Source organism: Sorghum bicolor, chromosome 7, assembly GCF_000003195.3.
Source record: "Sorghum bicolor cultivar BTx623 chromosome 7, Sorghum_bicolor_NCBIv3, whole genome shotgun sequence".
Lineage (NCBI taxonomy): Eukaryota > Viridiplantae > Streptophyta > Magnoliopsida > Poales > Poaceae > Sorghum > Sorghum bicolor.
Window position 1 is genome coordinate 15,527,784 of NC_012876.2, and position 27,575 is coordinate 15,555,358.

The window sequence follows — 27,575 nt, forward strand, 5'->3', positions numbered from 1 at the left end:
TACACAACTACACTCGTAATCATCATATCCGATGGGTATAGAATTTTATTCAATTAGTATCATGGATAAAATCTATCTCATAGCTGTGTTTTTATTGGGTAAAACCGATCGGTTACTTGCCATCTCGAGGTGTGTGAGTGGCGCGGCGAGCTCCTGTTCCGCAAAACCTAAAAACTCATCGAAGCTGCTTGGAATCGGAGCCGCCAGCCGGTGGTGGCCCAAATGTGCTATGAGACGCAATTGGGCCTGAACTCGCGTACTGGACTGTTACTGTAGCTGCTTTGGGAGGGCTGGAAAAAATCTATTTTTCCTCCCTCAGTTTTTTAAAAGTTTATTTTTTTTCTTTCAACTTTAAAATCAAGCAAACACCTTCCTTAACAGTTTAAACCGTGTATTTTACCTCCCTAGAACGGTTTTGAAGACAGTTTTGCTACAATGAATAGTGGTTTGCTAGAGTAACGGTGGTTTTGTCTTTTTCTTTTTTTAATTATTTCGACTGAATATTTGAAAAATAGTAATAAATCATAGAAAAATTATAAAATAGAAAATCTAATTTTTTGGACTCCACATAAGTAGATATACATAGTAAATATATAACATGGTATACTTTAGTACAAAATCTTTGCTATAAAGGTTTTGTCCTTTTCTTTTATTTATTTATTTGGCTGAATCTTTGAAAAATTATATTAAATCATAGAAAAATCATAAAATAGAAAATCTAATTTTCTAAGACTCCACATGAGTATATATATACATAATGAACATATAATATATGTACATTTTAGTCCGACAAAATAATTATAGAAGGTGTAGCTATGAATTATTTTAATTAATTAGAGAAAATAATAGATCTAAAGTTACAACAAAATAATTAAACTAAATCATACCATATTATATATTCACTATATTTTATATTTTATGATTTTTTATTTACTTTGATTTTTCAAATATTTAGCCGAAATAAATAAATAAATAAAAAGACAAAACCTTTATAGTAAAAACTTTGTACTAAAGCATACTATATTATATGTTCATTGTGTAGATCTACTTATGTGGAGTCCAACAAAATTGAATTTTCTATTTTATGATTTTCTGTGGTTTACCATGAATTTTCAAATTTTCAGCCGAAATAATTAAAAAAGAAAAAAACAAAAAACATTGTCACTGTCGCAAAACCGCCTTTGAAACCGCTCCAGGGAGGCAAAATGCACGGTTTGAAAAGTTGAGTGAGGTGGTTTGTCTGGTTTTAGAGTTGAGGGAGGAAAAGCTGATATTTGTCAAAATTGAGAGAGGAAAAGTAGACTTTTTCCGGAGGGCTGCACAATACGCGAAGCAACACATTTGGGCCATGCATTCGAAAAACAGGGTAACCCGGTCTAGCCGACATTCGAAACCTGGCCTAACCTTGTCATCAGCCTAAAATGGCTGTCAACGATGTACTACTACTACTACTACTAATTATAATACTCCAAGGGTGACACACATTCGGCAAATTCATTTCTAACTACCCTTAATCGCTCTTATTAGATGCAGGGAAGCAAACTATCATGTGGCAAATGTAGTACCCCACCCACCCAATATATCGTTATCGGTTATGCAATGATCACCCATCTCCGTGCAAGTGAGAAACAAGCCAAGAAAACCAGCTCTACACACGATCGCCGGCCGCCCATGATATGATTACCCTCCACGGCCGGCATGGCAGAGATTAATTTGGCGCAACTCCCTCCCTGGGAAGTGGGAACCAAATGTCGCATTGCTACAACAGTGCATGCGGTATGGTGGTGGATCCTGGCCATGATTCACAGGCTAGCTGAACTGCCGAACTAGGCGCCACTCCGCACTCATGCTGCCTCTGGCTTCGCCGCCAAGCAGAGACGACGACCACGAATGGGCATGGGAGCCCCTCTCGCCCGGCCGGTCCACTGTATGGATGCAAAGTGTGAGCCGTGGCTTCCACACTAAACAAGCTTCATTCCCTGTACCAACCAGCATTACTGCTGCGTCACCAAGTGTCAACTCACTGCTTGTCTTCCTCACCCAATAATGCCAACTCACTATTTATCTTACCGCCAACCAGCATTATATTATGCATACATGTTTACTCACAGAATTATAAAATTCTAGCATAACTAATCATTTCTCGTTTTTTGAGAAATCAAACATTGTGAACTTTGATTAAAGTTATATAAAAGTATTAATATTTATGATACGAAATAACTACTATTGATTAGTTATAGAATATATATATTTTCATAGTAAACTTTAGTGAATACACAAATGTTAATACTATTTGTTACAACTTGGCTAAACCTAAACTAGTTTCACTAGCACAAACCCCGTAGTTCTATTATTCTTTTGTGTGGATGAAGGGAGTACTATATTTTCAATACTGATATTAAGTTGGCGGTATAGTTCTACATAGTTGAGACCCCAATGTGCGAGTTTCAGAGGCGCTTGGAAGGTGGAAACGCCGTAGACGGGCGTGTTGATTGACAGAATGGCTGGAAAAGCCCCAGCCGTGGCTTACATATGGGATGTTACACCTAGATGAACGGCCAGGAGATAATTGAGGAGATAAAATAGCAACAAACTATTTCTTTCCTTTAGAATAGCTAACTACCATATCTCCTGGCCTTTTCTATCTTTGGTGTACACGATCACAATTACAATCATGCATGTTACATATTCTAACACTCCCCCTCAATTGAAACTTCCTAAGTTGAGATTGTTCTTGAACATCTCCAAGTTCCGCACAGCCAGTGGCTTGGTAAAGCCATCTGCAATTTGATCTCTTGTAGAAATGTATTCAATATCAAGTAGCCTTTTTGCTACTCGTTCATGAACAAAATGATAATCCACCTCTATGTGTTTTGTTCTAGCATGAAAAATGGGGTTTGCTGAAAGATACTTAGCTCCAATATTGTCACACCACAATTTTGCCTTTCTTGGTGCCAGAATACCCAACTCATATAGCAAGGTTTGTATCCACATTACCTCTGCAGTGGCATTAGCAACTGCTTTGTATTCAGCTTCTGTGCTTGATCTTGACACTGTAGTTTGCTTCCTAGCACTCCAAGAAATGAGATTAGATCCCAAGAACACAGCAAAACCTCCAGTTGACCGCCTGTCATCTTGATCTCCTGCCCAGTCTGCATCTGAAAATGCACTTACATGAAGAGAAGGTGACTTACAAATTTTGAGTCCGGTCTCCATAGTGTGTTTGAGATACCCCAGTATTCTCTTTACTGTAGCCCAGTGGATAGTAGTAGGTGCATGCAAATATTGGCAAACTTTATTCACAGCAAAAGAAATATCTGGCCGAGTCAAGGTTAAATATTGTAGACCTCCTACAATGTCCTGTATGCAGTAGTATCTTTGGGCCCAAGAGGATCACCTTCATGAGCAGACAATTTTTCCGAGGTGGACAATGGTGAGCTAACTGGTTTGCACTCCATCATGTTTGCACGCTGCAACAGTTCTCTAGCATATTTTCCTTGTGTCAACAGAATGCCATTATTTATCTTCCTTACCTCTATACCAAGGAAGAAGTGTAGATCTCCTAGATCTTTGAGAGCAAATTCCTTCCTCAAATCCTGCAACAGGCATGTTGTGGCTTCCTGAGTGGAGCTAGCAACAATTATGTCATCAACATAAATAAGAACATATATAGTGACAGATCCTTTGTTATAATAAAATAGAGATGTATTAGCCTTTGATGCTTTAAAGCCCAACTGACACAACTTACTACTCAGCCATGAATGACATGCTCTTGGTGCTTGTTTAAGTCCATATAATGCCTTGTCAAGCTTGCAGATGTACTCACTCTTTGACTTGTCTTCATAACCAGGTGGTTGTTTCATATACACATCTTCTTCTAGATACCCATGGAGAAAGGCATTTTGGACATCTAATTGACGTAGGCTCCACCCTCTAGAGACAGCAACAGACAAAATAGTTCTGATAGTAGCTGGTTTCACAACTGGGCTGAAAGTATCCTCATAATCAATACCATAACGTTGTCTAAATCCCTTTGCTACTAGCCTAGCTTTGTATCTATCCAAACTCCCATCAGATTTCCGTTTGACTTTATATACCCATTTACAGTCAATGACATTGATACCTCTCTTTGGTGGAACTAAGTGCCAAGTTTTATTATCAATCAAAGCATTATATTCTGCATCCATAGCTAATTTCCAATCTCTACTATTCAGAGCTTCATCAAAGGACTGCGGTTTATCAGATGCTATGAAACATCCATACCTGACCGTGTCGTCTGTATAGACTTTCGGTTTGCGAATACCATCACGGAGCCGTGTTCTTGGTCTAGGTGGTCCAGGTGGATTCTCAGTGGCAGTCGCAGCAGGTCCATCACGTGGTGCAGGCGCAGAGGTGCCATTCGCAGCAGCAGAGCTGTCGGTGGCAGCTTCTATGCCCCCCGTGCCTGCAACAGGGTGGAGCGTCGGGGCCGGCACAGCAGGATGCATGACCTCGCTCGGTTGGTGCGACGTAGCGTCCACCGGGGGTGTCTCCGAGACAGCGGCAGGGATGGTACTGGCGCTTGCAGTATTAGCAGGAGAGGACGCCGGATCCTCCTCAGGTTCCGTGCTGGGAGACAAGGAGCTCCCCCTGTTGTCACATGCTGCATGCTCACCGTTAGTAGTTTGGTTAGTGAAATCAAACACGTGATCATCTAACTGTTCTATCTCAAGAGAAGGCACAAGACCGGATGCGAGAAGTGCAATTTCAGCACGGAGACGGGCACCGGCATTGGGGTGAAGCGTAGAGAAAGGGAAAACTTCTTCATCAAAGATGACATCTCGTGAAATATATACTCGCCCGGATTGAATATCAAGACACTTATAGCCCTTTGTGAAGGTTGCTATAACCAAGGAAGGCACACTGCTTAGATCGAAGTTCAAGTTTGTGACTATTGTAAGGTCAGAGATTGGGCCAACATGCACAACCAAAGGTGCGAAGAGAAAGGTAGTCTGGTTTTTGTTGGAGTAAACGCTCAAAGGGCGTTTGATTATTGATGACTTTGCTAGGCAAACGATTTATAAGAAACGTGGCCGCCATAAAAGCGTCATCCCAAAATTTCAAGGGCATTGAGGCATGAGCTAGAAGGGATAACCCAACCTCGACTATGTGTCGATGTTTACGTTCAATGACCCCATTTTGTTGATGAGCATGAGGACATGATACATGATGAATAATGCCGACTTGGGAAAAGAAACTATTTAATTTTTGATATTCCCGCCCCAATCAGTTTGCATAGCAAGAATTTTTCTATCAAATTGTCGCTCAACCATTTTTTGGAATTCATGGAACTTTTGGAAAACTTTAGATTTATATTTAAGGAAATAAATCCACGTAAAACGACTGAAATCATCAACAAAGCTAACATAGTAGCGTTTTCTGCCAACAGATTCAACTACAGGACCCCAAACATCTGAATGAACAAGTTCCAAAGGAAAACTAGTTGAGCTAATAGATCTACTGTAAGGTAGTTGATGACTCTTTGCTTGCTGGCAAGCATCACAAACTGATTTTTTGTTGGACACGGGGGAACACGAGAGATTATTACTGTCTATGACCTTGGTAACAATAGGGAGCGAGGGATGGCCTAGGTGATTGTGCCATCTAGACATGGTTGGTTTGTCAACAGCATTCGCCTTCTTGACTGAAGAATCGGCACGAAGGGGATACAATCCACGACGACGTGGTCCCCTAAGAATCGTGTTCCTCGTAGCATGATCCTTGATAAGAAAAAAATCAGGATGAAACTCAATAAATGCAGAGTTATCTTTGGTAAGACGATGAACGGAGACTAGATTTTTAGCAGCTTTAGGAACATGAAGGACATTGTTTAGATGTAAGCTACGGGATTGAGTTGGAACAGTAATATGACCAACGTGTTTAATTTCCATACCTGAACCAGAGGCGGTGTGGATCTGATCATTCCCATGATACTTCTCCCTCATCGTCAGTTTGTTTAGTTCACTTGTGACATGATCTGTTGCTCCCGTGTCGGTGTACCAGTTGGTGTCGACATTGTAGGCGTTCAAGGCGGCGTTGACGTGGCGCTCTTCTGGGACATAGTTTTCATCGTACCGATGCCAGCACTTGGACGCCCTGTAGCCTGTCTTGAAGCAGATCTGACAGGACAGGTCATCAGACCCACTCGCTGCATCAGATCGTGGTGGCCGCCCTCCATTGCGTTGCTTCGATGGGCCGTTTCCTTAGCCACGTACCTGGCCGCGCCCGCGCTGACCACGGCCACGGGAATTGCCCGAGCCACGGCTGCCATTGCCACGCCCACGGTTCGCCACGTGGGCATAGGAGCCACCATCTTGCAGCTCCAGTCTGGTCTCGAAACTGAGAAATTGTGAATAAAGCTCAGGGATCGAGATGGGATCCAATCTAGCTGTGACCGAGGTCACAACTGGATTGTAATCAGCATCAAGGCCATTGCAGATGTGCGCCACCAGTTCTTCATCATCTAGGGCCTTGCCGACAGCAGCCATTTCGTCTGCAAAACCATTCATCTTGGCAACATAATCTGTGATCGACATGGTACCTTTCTTCGTAGTGGCGAGGGCAAGCCTCACATTCATTGTCTTGGCGCGAGTCTGCGCGGAGTACATTTTCTCCACGGCCGACCATGCTTGTGCTGCCGTCTCGGCAGCGACGATCTGCGCCTGAACTTCCTTCCCAACGTTTGAGAGAATGAGCCCGAGGATCTGTTGACCCCGAGCATACTGTTGACGGTCCTTAAGTATCAAATTTAATTATCAAATAAACAAAGAAAAGGATCCAAATGAAATCAACATCTAGACTTAGGGTTTTATCTGACAGAATTCCACGAGTTTTGGTGTTTGTCTATTTCTGTAGGGGATAATCAGGAAATACGGAAGAAAGGCCCACACGTCGGGATTACATAGAGATATTAACGTGCCGCGCAATTATCTTACATCTAGAAGACTCCAGAAGGCACGGGACCGAAGCGGAGGCGAAACGGGGCCAGAGGCAGGGCGCCCGCCCAGTTCCCCTGGGCGCCCGCCCACCTCTGGAGTCCAATCAGGACTCTGTTTCTCGGGAGATTTCCACCGACCTAAAGGATCAAGAATAACCGTTCAATCAATGTCGGTTTGATCCGACGGCCCAGGTTCACTTGAGGGGACTATATAACGAGACCCCCTGGCCCCTGGAGGAGGCACCCCTTGATCATTATTCATTATTCATAGACAGAGCAAAAGCTAGGGTTTAGAGATGAGAGCTCTCCTCTCTTCTCTAAACTAGAGTAGATCTAGATAGTAGCAAGATGGAGAGCGAAGGAGGATTAGAGGAGAGGCCGGCCTGTCGGTTCTTCCTCCGGTTATACTTCGTCATGATCAAGCTCTAATCAAGCTTGCTCATGGGATGACTCTGGTAATCTACTTCTAATTCATTATGCAATTACTAATTATGTATGTTCTGGTTGACAACGCTTTTGAGTACTTCTAATCTATAGGACGCTATAGGTTAGAGTTGTAGTATAGGTGTAAGCGTGGTGCTTAGACCTAGATTACTTGTGGATATCCCCTGTCTAGCTCGATCGTGTGGTAGGCCGCGTAGGTGACAGTTACGCTGGTCCTCTGTGTCCACCTCTCGTTAGCAGGACGGGTAGGGTTTATCGGCCTAAGGATAAGCATCCTTTGTGGTGTACTCTTATCATGTGGTTCGTCCCAGACATAGACATACCCCTTTGAAGTAGAGAAACTATAGTTATCCTCTCTATTCTGCTACCATCGCCCATATACTAGAATTGCTCTATTCTCTATTCCCATATTATCACTCACTATTATCTTACCTTTAATATTGTTCTTATTCAATTCTATCATCTTTCCTATTTACACTTATCTATCTATCTTGGTTAAGTTAGAGCGTAGTTGGTTCTCCCGTTTCCCTGTGGATACGATAAAACCTTTAACCGGGTAAAAGCTTCAACGGTATCCGTGCGCTTGCGGATTATCTGTGTGCGTATAAATACCATAGTACACTCTAGTGCCATGCTGGGGATGACAACCTAGTATTCAAGTGGTGTTAGCAAGTGTCAACAAGCATTTTTGGCGCCGTTGCTGGGGAAACGGTTGCTGAGTTGACTATGAACTAGCTTAATCATTTTCTAAAAAAATAATAAAAATATATATATATACTTTTCCTTTTATCCTTTGCCTCATCTCTGTTATTCTTTCTATCATGAATTCAAACATGTCTATCTATGAATTTCATAGACCTACGGGCACACATCTCAAACCACCAAAATCTTCAAAGCCTATCATAGCATCTAGTTTTGAGATAGACCCCGAATACATAGAATTTGTTCAAAAACAACCTTTCTCAAGAGAAGGTGAGGAAAACCCATACACACACCTAAGAGAGTTTTATCGAGTCTGTGACCTCCTTCGCATAGAAGGCATGTCTGATGAGACCCTTAAATGGAAGCTTTTTCCATTCTCTTTAATAGGAAAAGCTAGACATTGGTATAAACTCAAAATAGGGAGTGTTCATGGAGATTGGAAGGAGTTATATAGTAGTTTTCTTTCTAAATATTTTCCAATCTCCACAGTGGCGGAACTTCGGCGTGAGATTATTTCTTTTAGACAACTGGAAGAAGAATCTCTTAGGAAATCATGGGACCGCTTTATTAACCTTACTCTCACTGGCCCAAAGCTTTCTATTCCAGAAGAAGTTCTTCTAATTCACTTTTTTGAGGGCCTTAGTGGGGAAAATAAGCAAACCTTGAATACAGCCTCTAGAGGATCCTTCTATCACCTACCTGCTAGTGAAGCTTGGAATTTGATTGATTTATTAAGCGGAAAGTCTCCTAGCTTTTATATCCCTGAGAAAGAGAAAGAACTAGTTCCTAGACAAGAAGAAGAAGTTTCGATAGCCAGATCACAACCACTTCAATTCCAAACTTTAGCTATCGATCCTAAACCATCAATACCCCAAAATTCTCCAAGGGAGGAAGAATTCCGACCTTAAATCTTTCAGATGCTGATGGTTTAGACTTCTGGTTCCATAAGAGACCTTCAAGCAGGGATTATTCAAATCCTCGCAATAATGCTTCTCTTAGAGAATGTCCTGGTTCCTGTTATGAAGAAGTCGAGGATGACATATCAAGTGAAGGAGAGCTAAGCCATATTGAAAATTCTAACACCTCCCCTTTCCTAATCACAAGTTCTAAATGGCTAGAATGTGTAGAATGGATGGATAAGGAAGAAGCCTTAATGAATTCTGACTTTGGTTCAATTTCAAATGGTGAGTTCTTGACTCCCTTTGAAGATGAGATTCATCCAACTACAGAAGAGTACATAAGTGAGACCAATCCAAGAGAAACTCTAAACATTCAGATTGGAGTCGAAGATAACATTAATGAGCATGGAATTTATTTCATAGCCACTTTGTTTACTCCATGCTCATATGCAACATCTTCCCAATCTATTGGTCTCTCCAACATCACCACATTTGAGATCTCCAGCCCCCTCTTCCTTTCTATTTATAAAAACTTTAAAAGGGTGGTTGTCGATGCATATGTCTATAATAAATATTGCAGATCTCGTTGAGTTGATCTTGATATAGGTCAGCGTTGGAAGGGAAACCACTTCGCTGACATAAATTGATGGTTTCCCAAGGACAAGCTTGGTGTCCTAAAATAAGCACTGATCAGATCGTAACATGAGTTTTTAATTATTTGCAACATTACCTTGTGTATTGAGCATATAAGGATAATTGTAAAAACATTCCTTCGGGTATTCTTGTCACTAACCTTTCCAGGATTGGAGCAAGAAGATCGGATGAATGACAAGCAAGTACAAGGTATGTCCAACCAATCATCATGCAACACTGAATTAAATTCATCCAAACTTGAATTCTGCAAAATTCAAGCTTGGGGGAGTACTTTACATAAAAACATCCTTTGCCATGTTGCTATGTTGGTTGTCCCTACCTTTAAGACATGCTCAATTTGTTAAATAATAATCACACTACTTCATCTCCACTTGAGTAGATCTCTATAAATGTTGTCATGTTACCTTTGCCTATTTACTAGCAAGTGTTAGTTTGGAAGTACTGCACATACTTCTATTGGCTTTTAAATTAAGCATGGTGCTTAGGTTAAACAGCCTTCCTTAATCTGATTAGACATGGAGTCTAGTTCGGTTATTGAACTAAAAACTGCTTGTGTAGACATTGGTATATTTTTGTCGGACTAACCCCTGCAGAAAAACTTCTAATATCGATTTGGGAAGTCCTGAGATAAACTCACATCAGAGACGAAGAGAGTGACACATGAAGTTTAACAATTTGCACAAGAAGGACATAGCTCATTCATCATAGAGAGATGATCCATGGAGGGTGCCACAAACACGATGCACAACCGCTAAGAAAGGAAAGCTTCCACAAGGTGATACTGTATCGTCACTCTTCAAGTAAGGTAACACCTTAAGGTACTTGCCTATCACTTTTATAAGCTTCTCCTTGGTTTTGGTGTTCATATGAATAAAAGAGACAAACATGTATGATTTACAGCTCTAGGTTAACCAACCCAATCGATTCAACATGTTTAGTCCTTCTACTTTTGTGATTCCACACTCCTAATCATATGAGCTAAAATGTTACATATTCAATCATTGAGAGATATAAAGAAAAAGACATATACATAGATAGATTATCTTTCCATAAGGTTGGGCGATCTGATCTGACAAATGTTATAAGTGCTACACTCATGAACTTTTCATCCATCAACTTTGTCTTGCTCACTATGCTTAGGGTTAGAGAAGAACAAATACACTTTTGGTTCTTTTGGTGTTTTCCACCAACAGGACCCATGCGCTTGATCTCTGCCTTGTCTCTATGAGTAGGTATACTTCGAGCAAAATATGGAGGAGTTTTATAACTCTCAGACTCTACCAAGTGAAGGACCTCGATCTACGAGCACAAACACACTGAGCAGGATACTACCAACGCCGCGCTTCGAACTGCTGGGCAAACGAAGAGGTGCAGACGTCAAGGTCCGCAACTGAATCAAATGACGCACCTGAAGAATGAACACGGTGAGAAGTCTTGTTAAGAAGACTTAAAAACATTGAACCATCGCCAAAAGGTAAGATCGGTAGTTATCCATATTTATCCTTTCTGCATTCCCTTTTCCCTTTAATTATTTACTTTCCTTAAATAGATTATTAGTTAATCATGCTATCTTGAAAAGAAAATAAAAATGTTAAAAAATACTAAGCCCCATGTGAGTATACGAGTGGCATAAAACCCATAAGTACCTTCACTGTGGTGGCACAAAAATAAAATAAATATTTCTTTTTTGCTTTATAAAATAAAAAAATATAAAAACAGGGAGTAATATTTGTTGAGGAAGCTCAACGTGATGAAGGCTAGATATTTATGCTAACACTTAATTAGTTCCACAAGCTTTGTTGTCTATTTGAGCTCCACAGAATTTAAGAATCAAGAAGACTAGCAGACGGAGGACATTCTAATCGCTGTCAGAATACTGCTGACTTTCAAATACACCTCTGCCACCTGCTAGCTACATCAAGAGAAATTACGTCAAAATTTAGCTTGGGGGAGAGCACCCTCATTTATCTCGCTAAGTATTTCTACCTATCTTTATACTTATATTATATTAGAATATTAAAATACATAAACTATGAAAAACCAAATAAAGATTTTGTGCTTATATATATATCTTTTGCTTAATGTGTTTAATAAATAAATAAAGTGGCTATGCTAATCTGAATCTTAATAATAAAACTCTAGCATGGATATGATGAATAGTTGCTCTGCCTAATTTGCAAATTTGAAGTTCTCTCTCAAGTTTAGACATAACTGTTATAATTTAAAGCTTGCTCTAGATCTAAACTTGTGGGATGAAACCTTGATCTGAAATCTAAGTTGTTAACGGATATGATATGGGAAGGTTGAGCTGCTGTTTAACTGTTACTAGAGATGCTAGAATTCTGGAGAATTTTATCTTTGAAAAATCTTTAAAATATTGCATGATGAGTTCCTGTATGATGAGAGTTTAAATTCCTACCACAGCCATATATACATGCTTGCTAGACTTTGAGCCACACATTTATTATTTACTGCTTATGAGCTTTGAGTGTGGTCAAGCTGTGTAGACCCTTAGGAGCTTGTCATGTGATTAAATCAAGATTCACTTTCACGTTCACTCATACATGCTGCTTTTACTCCGGAAGTACCATCCACATATATCCACTCATTTCCATCTCCAGAACCACCCAAAAATATTCTACTCCTAATCCAGGAGAGAATAACCAAAAATATTTCTATTTTTTCCTTGTGAAATAAATGCTCAAGTTATCTTGTTACTACCACTTGCTATATTATCTCATGAGATGAGTGCTCTGAAAAGAAAAAAAGAGAGAAAAGAGAAAAAAAATAAAAAAAACAAGGAAATAAAAAGGGGCAAGTGTCCGGAACCTCGAAAGAAAGAAAAAGTGAGACGAGAGATAAAAATGGACAAATATCCGACAGTAGAATTAGGGGTACAGGATACCCACCTGAGAGGAAAGAAAAAAAATGAAAGATAGAGCATCTCATTCTCCTCATAAAGTTTCAAAAAGCAAGGAAGGTATGTATCCCCTCAAAAGAGCAAAAGTAGAATTAGACTTTCACCATTGTTGTCACCATCATCACCATACACCATTCATTCGCCACACATGCACATCTTGGTTTGACTTATTGACTTGTTTCTCTGGATCCATGGTTTGACTATGCAATAAATGTCTTGTAAGTATGTATTAGCTGTCTCACACCTATGAGCTCCAGATATTAAAGCCTTATTAGAGTAGGGTGAGAGAGAAGGCAATGTCACTATGCCTTATACCACAAATACCACATATCTTGAGAGAAGGCATATACCATCACTGCCTTGGTAAGGATCCAGAAATACCACAAAAGAGAGATTTAGAGAGTCATACAAGGAATCTCTGAGTTTTATTTGAAAATCTGCAAAAAAAACTCCAGAGCTATAGCTGATCAAGAATAAGAGACATGGCACTTGGCTAGACTGTTCTATCTTTTAACTACTCAAGACAGAAGTGACGGTTACAAGTCCCATGGTGAAAGGTAAAGTAAGTAAGTTTTAGTTCTTAATAGTTTACTCTAACTCAGAGATGAGATCTTAACTAAAAGCATGTGTACCGTCAAATTTTTAAGATATTGCAACAACTTCTGATCCATTGCTGAGTCTATCCTTGCTCAGGGACGAGCAAGAGGTAAGCTTGGGGGAGTTTGTTGACGGTCCTTAAGTATCAAATTTAATTATCAAATAAACAAAGAAAAGGATCCAAATAAAATCAACATCTAGACTTAGGGTTTTATCTGACAGAATTCCACGAGTTTTGGTGTTTGTCTATTTCTACAGGGGGTTATCAGGAAATACGGAAGAAAGGCCCACACGTCGGGATTACATAGAGATATTAACGTGCCGCGCAATTATCTTACATCTAGAAGACTCCAGAAGCCACGGGACCGAAGCGGAGGCAAAACGGGGCCAGAGGCAGGGCGCCCGCCCTGTTCCCCTGGGCGCCCGCCCACCTCTGGAGTCCAATCAGGACTCTGTTTCTCGGGAGATTTCCACCGACCTAAAGGATAAAGAATAACTGTTCAATCAATGTCGGTTTGATCCGACGGCCCAGGTTCACTTGAGGGGACTATATAACCAGACCCCCTGGCCCCTAGAGGAGGCACCCCTTGATCATTATTCATTATTCATAGACAGAGCAAAAGCTAGGGTTTAGAGATGAGAGCTCTCCTCTCTTCTCTAAACTAGAGTAGATCTAGATAGTAGCAAGATGGAGAGCGAAGGAGGATTAGAGGAGAGGCCGGCCTGTCGGTTCTTCCTCCGGTTGTACTTCGTCATGATCAAGCTCTAATCAAGCTTGCTCATGGGATGACTCTGGTAATCTACTTCTAATTCATTATGCAATTACTAATTATGTATGTTCTGGTTCACAACTCTTTTGAGTACTCTATAGGACGCTATAGGTTAGAGTTGTAGTATAGGTGTAAGCGTGGTGCTTAGACCTAGATTACTTGTGGATATCCCCTGTCTAGCTGGATCGTGTGGTAGGCCGCGTAGGTGACAGTTACGCTGGTCCTCTGTAGTCCACCTCTCGTTAGCAGGACGGGTAGGGTTTATCGGCCTAAGGATAAGCATCCTTTGTGGTGTACTCTTATCACGTGGTTCGTCCCAAACATAGACATACCCCTTTGAAGTAGAGAAACCATAGTTATCCTCTCTATTCTGCTACCATCGCCCATATACTAGAATTGCTCTATTCTCTATTCTCATATTATCACTCACTGTTATCTTACCTTTAATATTGTTCTTATTCAATTCTATCATCTTTTCTATTTACACTTATCTATCTATCTTGGTTAAGTTAGAGCGTAGTTGGTTCTCCCGTTTCCCTGTGGATACGATAAAACCTTTAACCGGGTAAAAGCTTCAACGGTATCCGTGCGCTTGGGGATTATCTGTGTGCGTATAAATACCATAGTACACTCTAGTGCCATGCTGGGGATGACAACCTAGTATTCAAGTGGTGTTAGCAAGTGTCAACACATACCATGTCTCAAAAGCAGGGTTCAGATTGGTGACGGTCGTGCCGTCCGCCTTCTTCTCGACGAACTCAGCATCAGGGGCCTCGGTCTTGCCGTTGATGTGCCCCTCGTAGCGAGCACCGCGGATGGCGGCGAGGATCTGCGCTTTCCATAGCGCATGATTGGTCTTGGATAACTTCTCAGTCACTTGGAAACCGAAGAAGGGATTGGTGGAGATGCTTGAACTCGTCGCCATGGAACCCTAGGCTCTGATACCATGTGGGAGTTTCAGAGGCGCTTGGAAGGTGGAAACGCCGTAGACGGGCGTGTTGCGTGTTGATTGACAGAATGGCTGGAAAAGCCCCAGCCGTGGCTTACATATGGGATGTTACACCTAGATGAACGGCCAGGAGATAATTGAGGAGATAAAATAGCAACAAACTATTTCTTTCCTTTACAATAGCTAACTACCATATCTCCTGGCCTTTTCTATCTTTGGTGTACACGATCACAATTACAATCATGCATGTTACATATTCTAACACCCAAGATCCAAGTTTCGTTCAGTAGTTGGAAATATTGGGTTTATTGGGGTTCGAGATTTCTCCGGATTTCAATTTCTAGATGAGGAAAATTGAACTCCAAATTCTATGTACTACAAAGTCAAAGTGCCTTTATAATTTAGAACTGATGCTGTATTTATAGGTTTTAGGATCAAATCTGTCACGAATAACAAATTAACATGTACAACCTGAAGTTGGTGTGGTGGCCTACTACAAAAGTTGATCCGCAAGAGTTTCGGGAAGGACTGCTGTGGTGTTTCAACCACATGCTGACAGCATTAGGCGAGAAACTTGTTTGGTAGCCTTTGTAGATCCTGGACGAGCGAGACAAAGCTAAGTGGATGCGATAAATAGAAAATAGGAGTGTTTGGTTAGCTATACAGCCTCATGCAGTAAATCTTTGAAGGTGTTTGGTTGCACGCGTATATAGATGTAGTGATCCTACACCTAACGCTGATGAGTGGGCCTGTAGCATATATAATGCATCCGACATACCTGCATGCATGAGTAGAAAAGCTCAATTCAGACATATATATCTTTCGAAAACTCAGCAACAGATTCGCCAAGTTAATTTATTAGAAGGAGATTAAAAGAACACAAAAGATCAAAAACAGGAATAAACAGAACAGAAAACAAGACTTCGCTACAATACTGCTACCACTACTCGGACGCCACTCGAAACAATGGGTCGCAGGCCAGGGCCAGAGAAATCCAACCAAAGACCACCACTGGAAACTGAACCACTCCGTGTGGTTATTTAAGGTTTGGGTGGGCTGGGTTTAATTCCACCTTATTTTTGGGGAAAAAACCCACCCCTTTAAGGGTTAAGTCGCATTTTTATTTTGGGGGAGAAACCCACCCCTTTCCATTTTTGGTTTAAAGATTGGGGAACAAAGGGGTTCCTTTCAGTTTTGGGTGAAAAAATTCCAGTTTTGGGGGGGACCCACCCGGGTGGGAGGGGTTCCTTCCCCCAGATTTTGAGGGAGGAGCAAACCAACCCTTCCTTTTTTCCCCCAAAAAACCCAGGGAAAGGGTTTTTTTTTACCCGGTTTGTTCCCTTTTTCAAGGAAAACCCGGGGGGTTGTTCTTTTTCCCAAAAATCCCACTTTGTTTTACGGGCCAAATTTTTTCTTTTTTAAAAAAAAAAAGACCCCCTTAAAATGGTTGTAGTGACGAATGCTTCCCCCATACTAGAAGGGGGCATATTTTTACATCCATCCATCTAGACACCCAAATGCAAGTTTATACCCCCCCCCCTTGGGGAATGATCTTTAATTAGGCAGACAAACAAACAGTTTTCAAAAGACCCCTCCTCCACGAAAAAGGGGGTATTTGTATATATTTTGTGCCGCCTAAATTCCTAAATGGCTAGATTGCATGAAGGGGCATCCAGATTGGAAATAAATGTTTTCCACCCCCCCCCCCCCCCCGGCTGTCCCTTTTTTAGTACAATTGTGGGCAAAGGCTTTAGCGTGTTGTAAAGAAAAAAGTGTAGCTAGTTGCCATATAAGACTTAGACATTTTATTAGGTGGTAAATTAACTCAGCTTGGCTGTTGGGTGTTGTTTGATCGTAACAGTTAATCAGTTATTGTTGTTGATGTAACGTTTCAAGCATATATTTTTTACCAAGCTTTTGTAGAATAACACATCATTGAAATAGTCTAGTCAAAGGCTCCATTAAGGCTCTCCCTCGCTGGACAAGTTCATCTTCAACTACTAAATTAACTAACATACTGACCTATGTATAACCAATTATTATATATCAGCTAACTCTAATTCCACTTCCAGATATTCAAATGTCCCGTGAAAATTGAAGCAACTCTGATTCTCCGAGTATACGCTACTTTGTATTTGTACCTTTTTTTTTCTTCTCAAACGAAATGGTCCTTGTTCATATAATTGTTCTGACCAAGGCACTTAGGCACCGACTACACCTCCTAAATTTTACAATTATATGAACACAAGCAAGTACCACTACAAACCCTCTCTCTCCATAATCACAACCAGTTTGGAGAAGCTGTCACTGAAACTCTGTAGGGCAGATCATCAAATCGGGTACCAGCAGCTTCGAGTACATCTGAAGCTCGTCGTAGTGCAAGATCCAATAAGAGTCGAGCAGCAGTCCAGTCCTAGGTTGGCAGTTGGCACAGTGCATGCTGGCTCTGCTGATCCGATCCCTCCCTCCCTCTCTACCCATCTTTGTACCCTGCACGCATCTTCTGTCCTAAGCAACCCCACATTTTTCTAGTGTCGCCATGGCAGGGCAGCTCTCTCCCATCCCATGGTGGTCGCCCACAGGCCAGTGGCCAGCCAAGCCAGCGATCGTGCTAATGGAATGGCCATCACTGCCCCCAACTAACTAACCACCTTTTCAGTGCACTCCCCTCCACTGGCCACTGCGGCACACTGCCATACCTATCACCATGCATGCAGCAGAGCTTCCATCCATCCATCACCTACAAATCCCTGTCGCTGTCCTCGCCATCGCCGTCGCTCGCCTCGTCGTCGTTGTCATCGCCCACGTAGCAGCTATCCAAGGGTGTCGGTGTACAACTGGGTGTCGGCCACGGGCAGCTAGAGCTGTGAGCGAGGGAGGGTAGGTGTTTAGGAGATGGACACCATCGAGGAGTGCGGCGATGGAGGCCGCCACCTGCTGGGCGGCCTCGGCAACAGGATCCTCGTCGGCGTGCCGGACAACTCCCGCGGCTGCTCGGAGCTGCTGTCGTGGGCGATCGGCGCCGTCGCCAAGGCCAGCGACTCCGTCGTCGCCGTGCACGTCCTCGGTAACTAGTTAATCGATCGGCCAGTTCATGTTTCTGCTAGCTGCTCTGCTTGTGCCCATCGATCAGGTGTTCATGGATGGCTGTGTCCTGCAGGAGGGAGGGGGAGGAAGAGGAGGCTGCAGAAGGCCAACGCCTTCGTCATCTACATGCTCGGCGAATTCGTCGAAGCTTGTGAGGCCAAGCAGGTGAAATTGACTTTTTTTTTTTCTATCAGGCTTTTGCCGATTTCTTGTTCATGTGTTTGTCTGTTTGATGAACTCAATTCAGGTGATGTCAGACTTCAGTTCAAAGTACAATAGTATCTTTCTCTGTTTGGAGTGTATTCTATTTGTTCCGGTGTGGTACCCTTTGCCCTCATCTGTGATCACTGATCACAACACAGTGCAGCGGGAGCTTGGAAGCAAAGTTTCTGCATAATTGCTAGTTGGTGTTCCTTTCTGTCAGGTTTTGTCATGTCTTTTTAGCTGCTGGCCCAGTTAGGTGAAGTAGAGCTTTTAGATCATGATATGGTAGGGCCATGCTCTGAGTGACTGAGTCTGTCCTTTTTTGCTGTCATATTCTCTCGTCTAGTACTACTTGCTCTCACTGGTTGGTAGTCTAGTAGCAGTATTGGGAACAATGTACTGTGGTTAGGGGTGACAATCATGTTAATTAAATAGTTGGATTCTGAGACAGACCTGTAACTATTTTATTACTTTGTTACCTTTTTAGATTAATTTGGAGGCTAAAGTGATATGCAGCTCCAACATTGGGAGGGCCCTCACCCAAGAGGCTGCATTGACTGATGGAAACATCCTTATTGTTGGGAGATCAAGAAATGGATACCATAGGTAATCTCAACAGGCTGATCCAACTTTAATGTCCAAAATAAAATATTGAACTCGGTTGCTCCTGAATTTTTTGTGTAATATCAATTGCCAGTGTGTATCGCAAAGTGATCACTTTTCAAGAATAAGTGAGACTGCTATTAATTTTCAGTTAGAAGCCTAGAAAATATTGATCTTACACCTATTACCATAACAGGAGCCATTTTGAGATTGCAAACTACTGCTTCATGCATGCTCCAAAAAACTGCTCGGTGATTGCTGTTGGAAGGGGAGGCCTACCACAAACTAGTACTCGGCTGAGACCTCGGTCATTTGATGGTAAGATCACACATATATATATGGTCAGAGTACATTTTTCTCAGATGCCAACCTGGTTTCTGAAACCAATTCTTCTGAAACTGAAAGCAGCAGACAGCACCATCTCCTCAAGCTCAACATGGAGCAGAAGATTCCCACCCCTTCAGAAGCTACTGAGATCAAACTCGATACGAAAGCTGGCTCAGTCTTCTAATGAAGGCGCCGAGGACAAGAGCTCGCCGAGAGCAGTTCTGGATGGGCCAGAGCCAGAGGGAGGGGAGAACCAAGTCACTGAAGAATGCTACAGCACGTCTAGCCATGAGGCGGGCCGGCGTGGCCACAATGGCCTGTGGAGGCGGTTGTCAGACATGAAGCTTTGGCTCCCATTCCTGAGGAACATCGGTGATGATAGCGCCAGGGGCAGCGATGTCGGTTCCACCTATGCTGAAGATCACAAGCCTGCCTGGAGGTGTTTCAGCTTTCAGGAGATTTCAGTGGCCACTAATGACTTCCATCCAGGTGAGTGTTTTCAAATAGTTCATTAAGTTTTCAGAAGTTCAGCAATTCTTAATGTACCGAATTTGCTGTCATGAGAAATGAAACATCAAGATCAGAGTTTTCTCTAAAAAACATCAAGATCAGTATGCAAGATTGTCATCTTTAATTTTCTGTGGTTTGCTTGTAGATAACATGGCTGGAAGAGGAGGCTATGCAGAAGTGTACAAGGGCACCCTGTCTGATGGCCAACATATAGCTGTGAAGAGGCTAGCAAAAGGCACGCCCAGTGAGCAGAAGGAGAAAGAGTTCCTGGCAGAGCTAGGAATCCAGGGGCATGTATGCCATCCAAACACATCCTACCTTCTTGGATGCTGCGTTGAGAATGGGTTGTACCTGATATTCGAGTTCTGCGCAAATGGCACCCTAGCATCGGCACTGCATGGTACCAATTTTCATTCACTAGTACAGTATATATCATCATTTATTCAGAGATAAGGAGAATTCTTGAGTAATTATGTGACAATAGAGATCAAATTTTAATTTTACAGGGAAGAGTGGGAAAACTCTTGAATGGCCTCTGAGGTACAAGATTGCGGTGGGTGTTGCAAGGGGCTTGCAATATCTGCATATGTTCTGCAAGCATCGGATCATCCATCGCGATATCAAGGCGTCCAATGTACTTCTTGGTGATGACTTTGAACCTCAGGTAAATTGTTTTCTGACCAAATAGATGGTTAATCTTCCTTTGATGCATACTCTAACAGCAGATTATTGTCGTATCTGTAACAGATTTCAGACTTTGGTTTGGCAAAGTGGCTCCCAAAGCAGTGGACTCACCATTCTGTCATACCCATAGAAGGCACATTTGGGTAAAAACATAGTGATTGTATTCAATGCTCATTTTGAAACCATGCATTTAGACTCAAATTTTTCAGAACCACTTCGACAACGCAGGTACTTGGCACCAGAATACTTCATGCATGGCATCGTCGATGAAAAGACCGACATATTCGCTTTTGGCGTACTGCTGCTAGAGATTGTCACTGGAAGGAGACCCATTGACTGCTCCAAGCAAAGCCTTCTACAATGGGTGAGCACAAGAGAAAGAAATGACACCAACATGATGTTTACCAGGCAACAATTCGCACATATGACTTACTCTTGTTGTCTAGGCAAAGCCACTGCTGGAAGCTGGGCAAGTGACTGAACTTGCAGACCCAAACCTCGGGGACGACTATGACAAAGATCAACTGAATAGGATGGTCGCAGTCGCATCCCGCTGCATTATGCGACCGGCGATGTGGCGGCCTTCAATGGCCGAGGTACTAGCTACCTGAGCTGATCTGATTCGCATATTGTGAAATGTTTGCTGATGACCGTATGTCACTGTCCCTTACTGTGCATGTCGTTTTTCAGGTTCTGCATTTCCTGTCCACTACTGATGAGTGTCTCAAGGAGCCCGAGAAATGGAACATTCCCGAGGATGAGGTGGACGACATGGATGATTGTACATTGTTTTCTGAATCCTTTTCACTGTAATTGTAGCCTCTTTTTTCCCATTTCTTTCTGTATGTGCGGTTGGATGCCTTTCTTGTCGTGAGGATGGACTTAGATGACTGGTATTTAATCATGTAATATATGACAGAGATTTTTGGGGGATGTATCAGTTAAATGAGAGTATGGATGAGGATGAGCATAAGAGATTGCATTTCCTAGTGGGCGCAACAACCGAACATGTATTTATCAGTATGGTTCGGCTTTATCAGGCTTATGATTTACACACCTTTTCCAGTAGGAAACACGAATTTAAGACACTGGATGGAAATATGTGACCAAGCCCTTCAGCAGAAAAAATATATTTGCATCCCTCCTACAAAAATACATCGGGAGTTTTTTTTAGGAAAACAGTAGGGGTTGCCTCCTACTGGGATTTTATTGAAACACAAAAACGATCCAGCCGATCAGCAAACAGAGAAAACTAATAAGATTACACAAAGGGGTATTTATTTAGCTTCATGGACCCAATGGGCATGGCCAATTTATCTTTTTATGCCCTGGATTTCATATGACTGGGCCTAAGCCTGCCCAGCCCAGTACCAACATATGGTACCCGCGAAAGGAAAAACTCAATCTTCCTAAATTGTTTTTTTTTAGAGGACCTAAATTGTTATTGTCCTAATCTGAATTTCCTCCTTATTAAATATCAAAATCAGACACTGCACCGCTTTAACTCTTAAAACCGTTCGAATTACCTCTCTGCCATTGTTTGAAGTGTTGAAGCGGTTTCAAGGATGGTTTTGTCTTTTAAAAAACTGACAAATACTTAATAAGGGTTTAAATGCTTCTAAGCTTCTAGAAATTCCAAGAAAAATCATAGAGGTAGATTGGGATACAACAAATCCAAATAAAACGTTTAAAACTTCTGAAAATATATCAGAACCTTCCAAAATTAGATTGAGCTCTTAGGAAATTGGAAAATATCTAGAAAAAACTAGAAACACCCCCCCCCCCTCTCCAACCACCACCACCAAAACATTGTATAATCGATGTCAAAAATATGAGATTCAGAAGTATGAATACATTGTATTCATGCTGGTTGGATCTTGATTTTATGATGAAAAGTTTTAAAAATGCATTTAGACATCAATTATAATGTTTTTTTGGAATTTTCTACTTTCTGGATTTTTTCTATTTTTCTTGAGTTAAATATAACTTTTGGAAGGTTGTAGAGATATTTTCACAAGATCTAAGTATCTTATTTGGATTAGTTGTATCTCAAACTATCCCTAGAAGTTTTCTCAAATTTTTTAGAAACTTAAAGACATTTTATGTGCTTCAAAAAACTTATTCAATATTACCAGATTTTTTTAGCTAAATAAGACAGCCACCTCAAACTATGGCAGGAAGGTAATTTGAACGATTTTAAAAGTTTAGAGAGTGTGATGTCTAACTTTAAAGTTTGAGGAGAAAATTTGTACTATGATGATAGTTTAAGAAGATAAGTTAGAGTGGACTTTTTCCTCCGCAAAGACAACAATGGTATAATGGTTAAAGAAACCAAAATTATTTGAAGCCTAATCGACAAATCTAGCGGTTAATCATGTCCCCCAATGCTACTACACAAATCTTTTCTGAGGTGGGTATTTTTTATTAACTGATGCCGAAAGGTCACAGTTAATCGTGGATTAACGAAGGTGTTACTTTGATGTTCTCCAGAAAACTCAAAAAACCAAAAAAAAACCTACAACTTTGGAGAGTCAAACTCATACCTGGCGCTTAACACTACCACATCTCTATGACTGCACAACACAATCATTCATGCCTATGTATAATATGTTATTTTTTATATTAATATTTTGTAATCTTGTTTTCTATATTTTAGCTGCAAAATGAACTCAAATAAAAAAAACTTTTAACTACTAATGTTTTAAATCTTGTGAAGTACTACAACTTTCGTATAGGATGTATCTCCATCACAGACGGTTTGAAAATTTCAAAAAAAATGAGTCTCAAAACATTAAATTTCAAACACATATTTGAGGCTCTAGGTGACTTTAAATCAAAAACTTGTCAATATCAACATGTAGATCAGGTCGGCCACTAGAATTTGGTATTAACTATGGAACATTTAAAAAAAAGTTTAGGAATTCAAAATTTTAAATTTCAATATCTATAACCTTCGAACATATATTTGGGACTCTGAATATCTTCAAATTAAAAAAAATCAACTACAAAGTTATAGATTCTATTGAGAACTAAAACTTTTGTATAGACCATGTGAATATTCGAGATTGTTTGATTATTTTAAATTTCAAATTTGTGCACTTACAACAATATTTTGGGATCCTAAACAGTTCTAATTCAAAAACTTTTGAACTAAATTGTAGATTTAGTTGAGGGCTACAATTTTCATATAAAATTTGTCCTCATTCTAATTCATATAAAAACTTATGAATTATTTTTTGTTGCAATCATTAACCGAGACGGACATCTTTAAGAACCCCACCTTCGTACATCGATTTACAGAGGCGGTTGCCTGAAGCGCTCGCCTTGGTTATATCTATTAACTGCGACGGTTGTGTTATAATGTCTGCTAGGTGATTGCATTATAATACCCGTCTCTATTAGTAGGCATTAACTGAGGTGGTTGCTGGGTTGGCTGCCTTGCCACGAATAAACAAGGCGGGCAGCCGGTCCAACTGCCTCAGAGACCCAAAACGGAATGCCTTGCAAAAGATTTTGTGTAAGTAGTGCAAGTCCAGTTTTCTATGATTATCATTCGATTTTGTTTGTCTCAATCTCTTATGAAATGTCAATCACTCAATCAGTCACTCATTATATGCATTAGTTATGGTACGGCTCATTTTTTGCTATCAATTATCAATTTCATAACGATATCGATGTATTTCAAATTCGGTAGTTTTGTTTCCAAAGTTACATAATATTGGCCCCTATTCGTTTTCGACAATGCTTGAAATCGTTTTTGAGGAAACAAAAAGTAGGAAACTGACCAAAAAAATAGACCATTTGGGCATTTTGTATCGTTTTCATCCCTAGTTCATTTGCAGCTTTGCTCTTCAACCAAAAAAAAGGAGATAAAAGTGCAGCCTTGCGGGTATAAACACGTTGATAGATGAACCTAATAAGACAGTAAAAGTGAAAAAAGACAATATGCGCATCGCCATCCAAAGATCGTGACAACAATAATAATTTGCTAGAATAAAGATGGAGGGAGAATATTCCTAATACTGGTTCCTGATATGGAAAACATCCCACAGAAACCCAAAACAGACATCCTTTCACCATGACGGACATCCTCATCTAAAAACAACTAAACAATGGACTAGTGATCATGTCACACTTCAAAACCAAGTAGAAAAACTGGAGCCATGAATCATGCAAGCGACTATATCTTCAATAACAAATCACATAGGATTTATTATCTTAGCACAGATGACAGAACTGCGAAAACTACATGTGAACAACTACACAACCTTATTTAGACAGCTACAGGTGCTATCTTAAAAATTGCATTAATCGCCTATACGGTTCAGTAGTGGAAACTGGAAAGCGTGGGTTTTACCACAGCAAACCCACGTTATCAGCCGAAAAATAGCGATTCTATGCGCTTTCCACTACCACAATTCTGAATTCACATGGAACAATATCTGTCCTAGACTCACAGGATATATAGGAAATCTTACCACGAAAATACCAATAATAAACAGCTACACACAATGCAAGCTAGCTGTTTTAGAGATGTCATTAGGCCAGTCTCAATGGGTTTCATTAGAGTTTCATGCACATTAAATATGCTGATGTGGCGCTATATTAATGAAGAGAGAGATGATAAGAGTTTCATGGGAGTAGAGAGAGTTTCATCCCCATGAAACTCATATGCACTGTTTCCAAAATATTGATGTGTTGGAAACTGTGAAATGAAACTCCCATTGAGGATGGCCTTAGTAACTGCTAGTACTAACCGATATGATTGGCCAGTATAAAACCCTGCATCATCACTTCAAAAGTGGTGATGGAAGATCCAGAATTGTTTGTTGTAATGATGACATAAGAAAATTGTAGTTAGCCGATGGACCCTTCAAAAGCATCGTCATCATGAAATAAAACAGTGATGCCGACTTCTACTGAGCTCGTTCGCTTGTCTTATAATTCGTACTTCTCAACGGTATTTTCTATCACAACAAATCACCAAACAGTATTTTCATCATGACTTTTCATCAAACAATTGTTTGACACACAATGGTGGCATTGGCATAAGATTGGGATCACCATGCATGGAATTAATCATCTTGGAATAGAAAGTCAAAACACTAAAACCATGGATGAACACAGCTACATCCTACATACAGTAAGCTATTCTCCATAGATTAACCAAATCTATTTCCTGATTGACCCATTCAAAATCCGCTTGACGATCATCTATCTAAAAGCTTGCTATGGATGGCAGATTTCCACCACAAGTATACTGTAAACCTCAGTAAACAGGACCTTAATTAGCGTAGAAAATGGATCCATGAAATTCTCATATAATTAATAATCTTAGCTTATATATATATAGGAAAATGCATTCATGAAGAAAAACTAACAGTGAACGTCGTCTACATAAGCTATCTTACAACACACAATAAATTCCCCTAGTTGTTCCTTCACCAAATTGATGATGTCCCATGGAAATTCCGCGCCATCATTTAAAAATAGCGATGGCGGAATTTCACCACGAATGCTGCCCACATGAATGACGATGACACACGACACAAACAAGAACGATGGCGACATTGCCGCGCGCCCATTTCTTAGCTTGTTTCAAGCTGGGCGAACGCCATTGCCAGAAGCTTGGCACACGACCTAATCTTCAAGGCTTTCTTCAACTTGTGAGTTTGTCTGGAGGAAAGAACGTTCTAGAAGCTTGGCACGACCCCGTAGGCCCCGGCGTCCACGTAGAAGCCGACCCCGTCGTCCCTGCCGTCGTCGGAGAAGGAGAGCCAGAACTTGGAGGCGGCGTCCGTGGCGTCGTTGGTGTCGGATGTGCCGCCGGCGCCCGAGGAGGAGGAGGAGGAGGTGCCGGCGCGCTTGACGAAGCGGCCCTTGATCCTGGGCCGCGCCTCGGCGTACGCCTTGCGGGACGCGTAGCGGATGGTCTTCTGGAACTTGCGGTTCTTGCGCTTCTCGCGGTACCTCTGCACCCTCGCCTCCCGCTCCGCCGCCGCGGCGACCACGGCAGCGGCGCCCGGGACGCCGACGACAGCGGCCGCGGCCGCGGCATCGGCCGGAGACCACGTGGCCGTCCATGCGGCGGCCTGCAGGCCGGGCTGCGCCCACAGCGGTGCAGCGCCGTGGTGGTGGACGGGCGCCACGCCGTCCGGCAGGTAACCGCCAACACCACCACCCGTGACACAGGCCGCCGCGAGGTCGACGTCGGACAGCAGGTCGAACAGGCTCATCCTGCCCTCGGCGCCGCCGTCGCTTGTGGTGAAGCTTGTCGACGAGCTGCCGTTCTGGGGGCTCGCGTGCGCCGCGGCCGCCCACGACGACGCTGCGTCGATGTCGTCGGGCGCGAAGAGGTCGTCGTACACGCCGGACGCAGCCGCCACGGCGGCCATGGAAAGGGGCACGCGCTCATGGCGCGACGCCAGAAGGTTCGCAGCGTGCACTGCGGCGTCGCAGGGGCCGCAGAGCGCCGCAGCGTCCGCCGCGCAGTACACCGCCGCGGCGCCGCCGCACACCGCGCAGGCGGCGCCTCCTCCTCCCCCTGGGCTTGTGCTGCCTTCGCTTCCCATCTCTCTCTCTCTCCTTCTTGGCTTTCTTCTTCTTCTTCTTCTTGGGCTCGCTGCTTGCCTCAGCTTCTTGAGCTTCTTGCGATTGTGCTTCTTGTGCTTGAGCTTGTGTTTCTGAGTGGGAATGGGAAATGGCAGTGAGCTGCTGAGCTGTATTAATAGGGGGAGGGAGATGGAAGGGATGAAGCCACTGAGGACGAGGAGAAGGCGGGAGCTTAGGGAAGGTGGAGTTGGTGAATGGCTTAAGTGGACACGTGGAGCTCTAATGGCCGCGAAAACTTTGGCTGAGGCACAAGATCGTGTAATTTAGGGGGTGGAATTGGTAGGTGTACTATGGTAGGTACCCTTGTTCCCTTGCCAAACCAACCATACTACCATACAGGGTCTGCACTTGTTACAGTGTAACTTTTGACATTATTAATTTCCTGACATGACATACTCCTTCCCTTCTACAGTAATTGTAGTTTATTTTGTCTTTGTCCTAAGTTATACTACTAAGTTTAAAGATTAAATAAATATGCATCAACATTTATAATCTCAAATTTTGTTTCATTAACTTTCTCCATGGATTATGTTTTTAAAAAAGTTCATTTATTGAACTTGAAGAAGCTAATATATTGTGCTAAAAACTTGATCAAAGCTAGAAAAACTTCACTTAGGACGAAGTCAAAGTGAACTAT

At 41.9% G+C, this 27,575-nt stretch overlaps 2 protein-coding genes across 3 annotated transcripts; one reads left to right on the forward strand and one right to left on the reverse strand.

The window, feature by feature from the left end:
- LOC8067936 (probable receptor-like serine/threonine-protein kinase At5g57670) lies at nucleotides 17,436–21,287 on the forward strand. 2 transcript variants are annotated; one of them, XM_021464430.1, is made up of 11 exons: nucleotides 17,436–17,978; nucleotides 18,072–18,163; nucleotides 18,690–18,808; nucleotides 19,002–19,123; nucleotides 19,211–19,621; nucleotides 19,788–20,042; nucleotides 20,149–20,306; nucleotides 20,390–20,469; nucleotides 20,555–20,690; nucleotides 20,773–20,922; nucleotides 21,017–21,287. In XM_021464430.1, the coding sequence occupies exons 1-11, from the start codon at nucleotides 17,807–17,809 to the stop codon at nucleotides 21,137–21,139; spliced, it is 1,818 nt and encodes a 605-aa protein (XP_021320105.1). In that variant the 5' UTR covers nucleotides 17,436–17,806; the 3' UTR covers nucleotides 21,140–21,287. The 2 variants fall into 2 exon arrangements, with proteins under 2 accessions (XP_021320105.1, XP_021320106.1); XM_021464431.1 differs by having other exon boundaries at nucleotides 17,440–17,978; nucleotides 19,214–19,621.
- On the reverse strand, nucleotides 25,627–27,061 carry LOC8073262 (zinc finger protein CONSTANS-LIKE 3). The gene has a single exon (XM_002445258.2). It carries the CDS (start codon nucleotides 26,896–26,898, stop codon nucleotides 26,020–26,022), a length of 879 nt encoding a protein of 292 aa, XP_002445303.1. The 5' UTR covers nucleotides 26,899–27,061; the 3' UTR covers nucleotides 25,627–26,019.

Coding starts and splice junctions, on each gene's coding strand:
- LOC8067936 (XM_021464430.1), top strand. CDS start 17,807: ATGGACACCATCGAGGAGTGCGGCGATGGAGGCCGCCACCTGCTGGGC. Junction 19,622..19,787: donor CACTAATGACTTCCATCCAG/GTGAGTGTTTTC, acceptor GTTTGCTTGTAG/ATAACATGGCTGGAAGAGGA. Junction 20,043..20,148: donor CCTAGCATCGGCACTGCATG/GTACCAATTTTC, acceptor TTAATTTTACAG/GGAAGAGTGGGAAAACTCTT.
- LOC8073262 (XM_002445258.2), bottom strand. CDS start 26,898: ATGGGAAGCGAAGGCAGCACAAGCCCAGGGGGAGGAGGAGGCGCCGCC.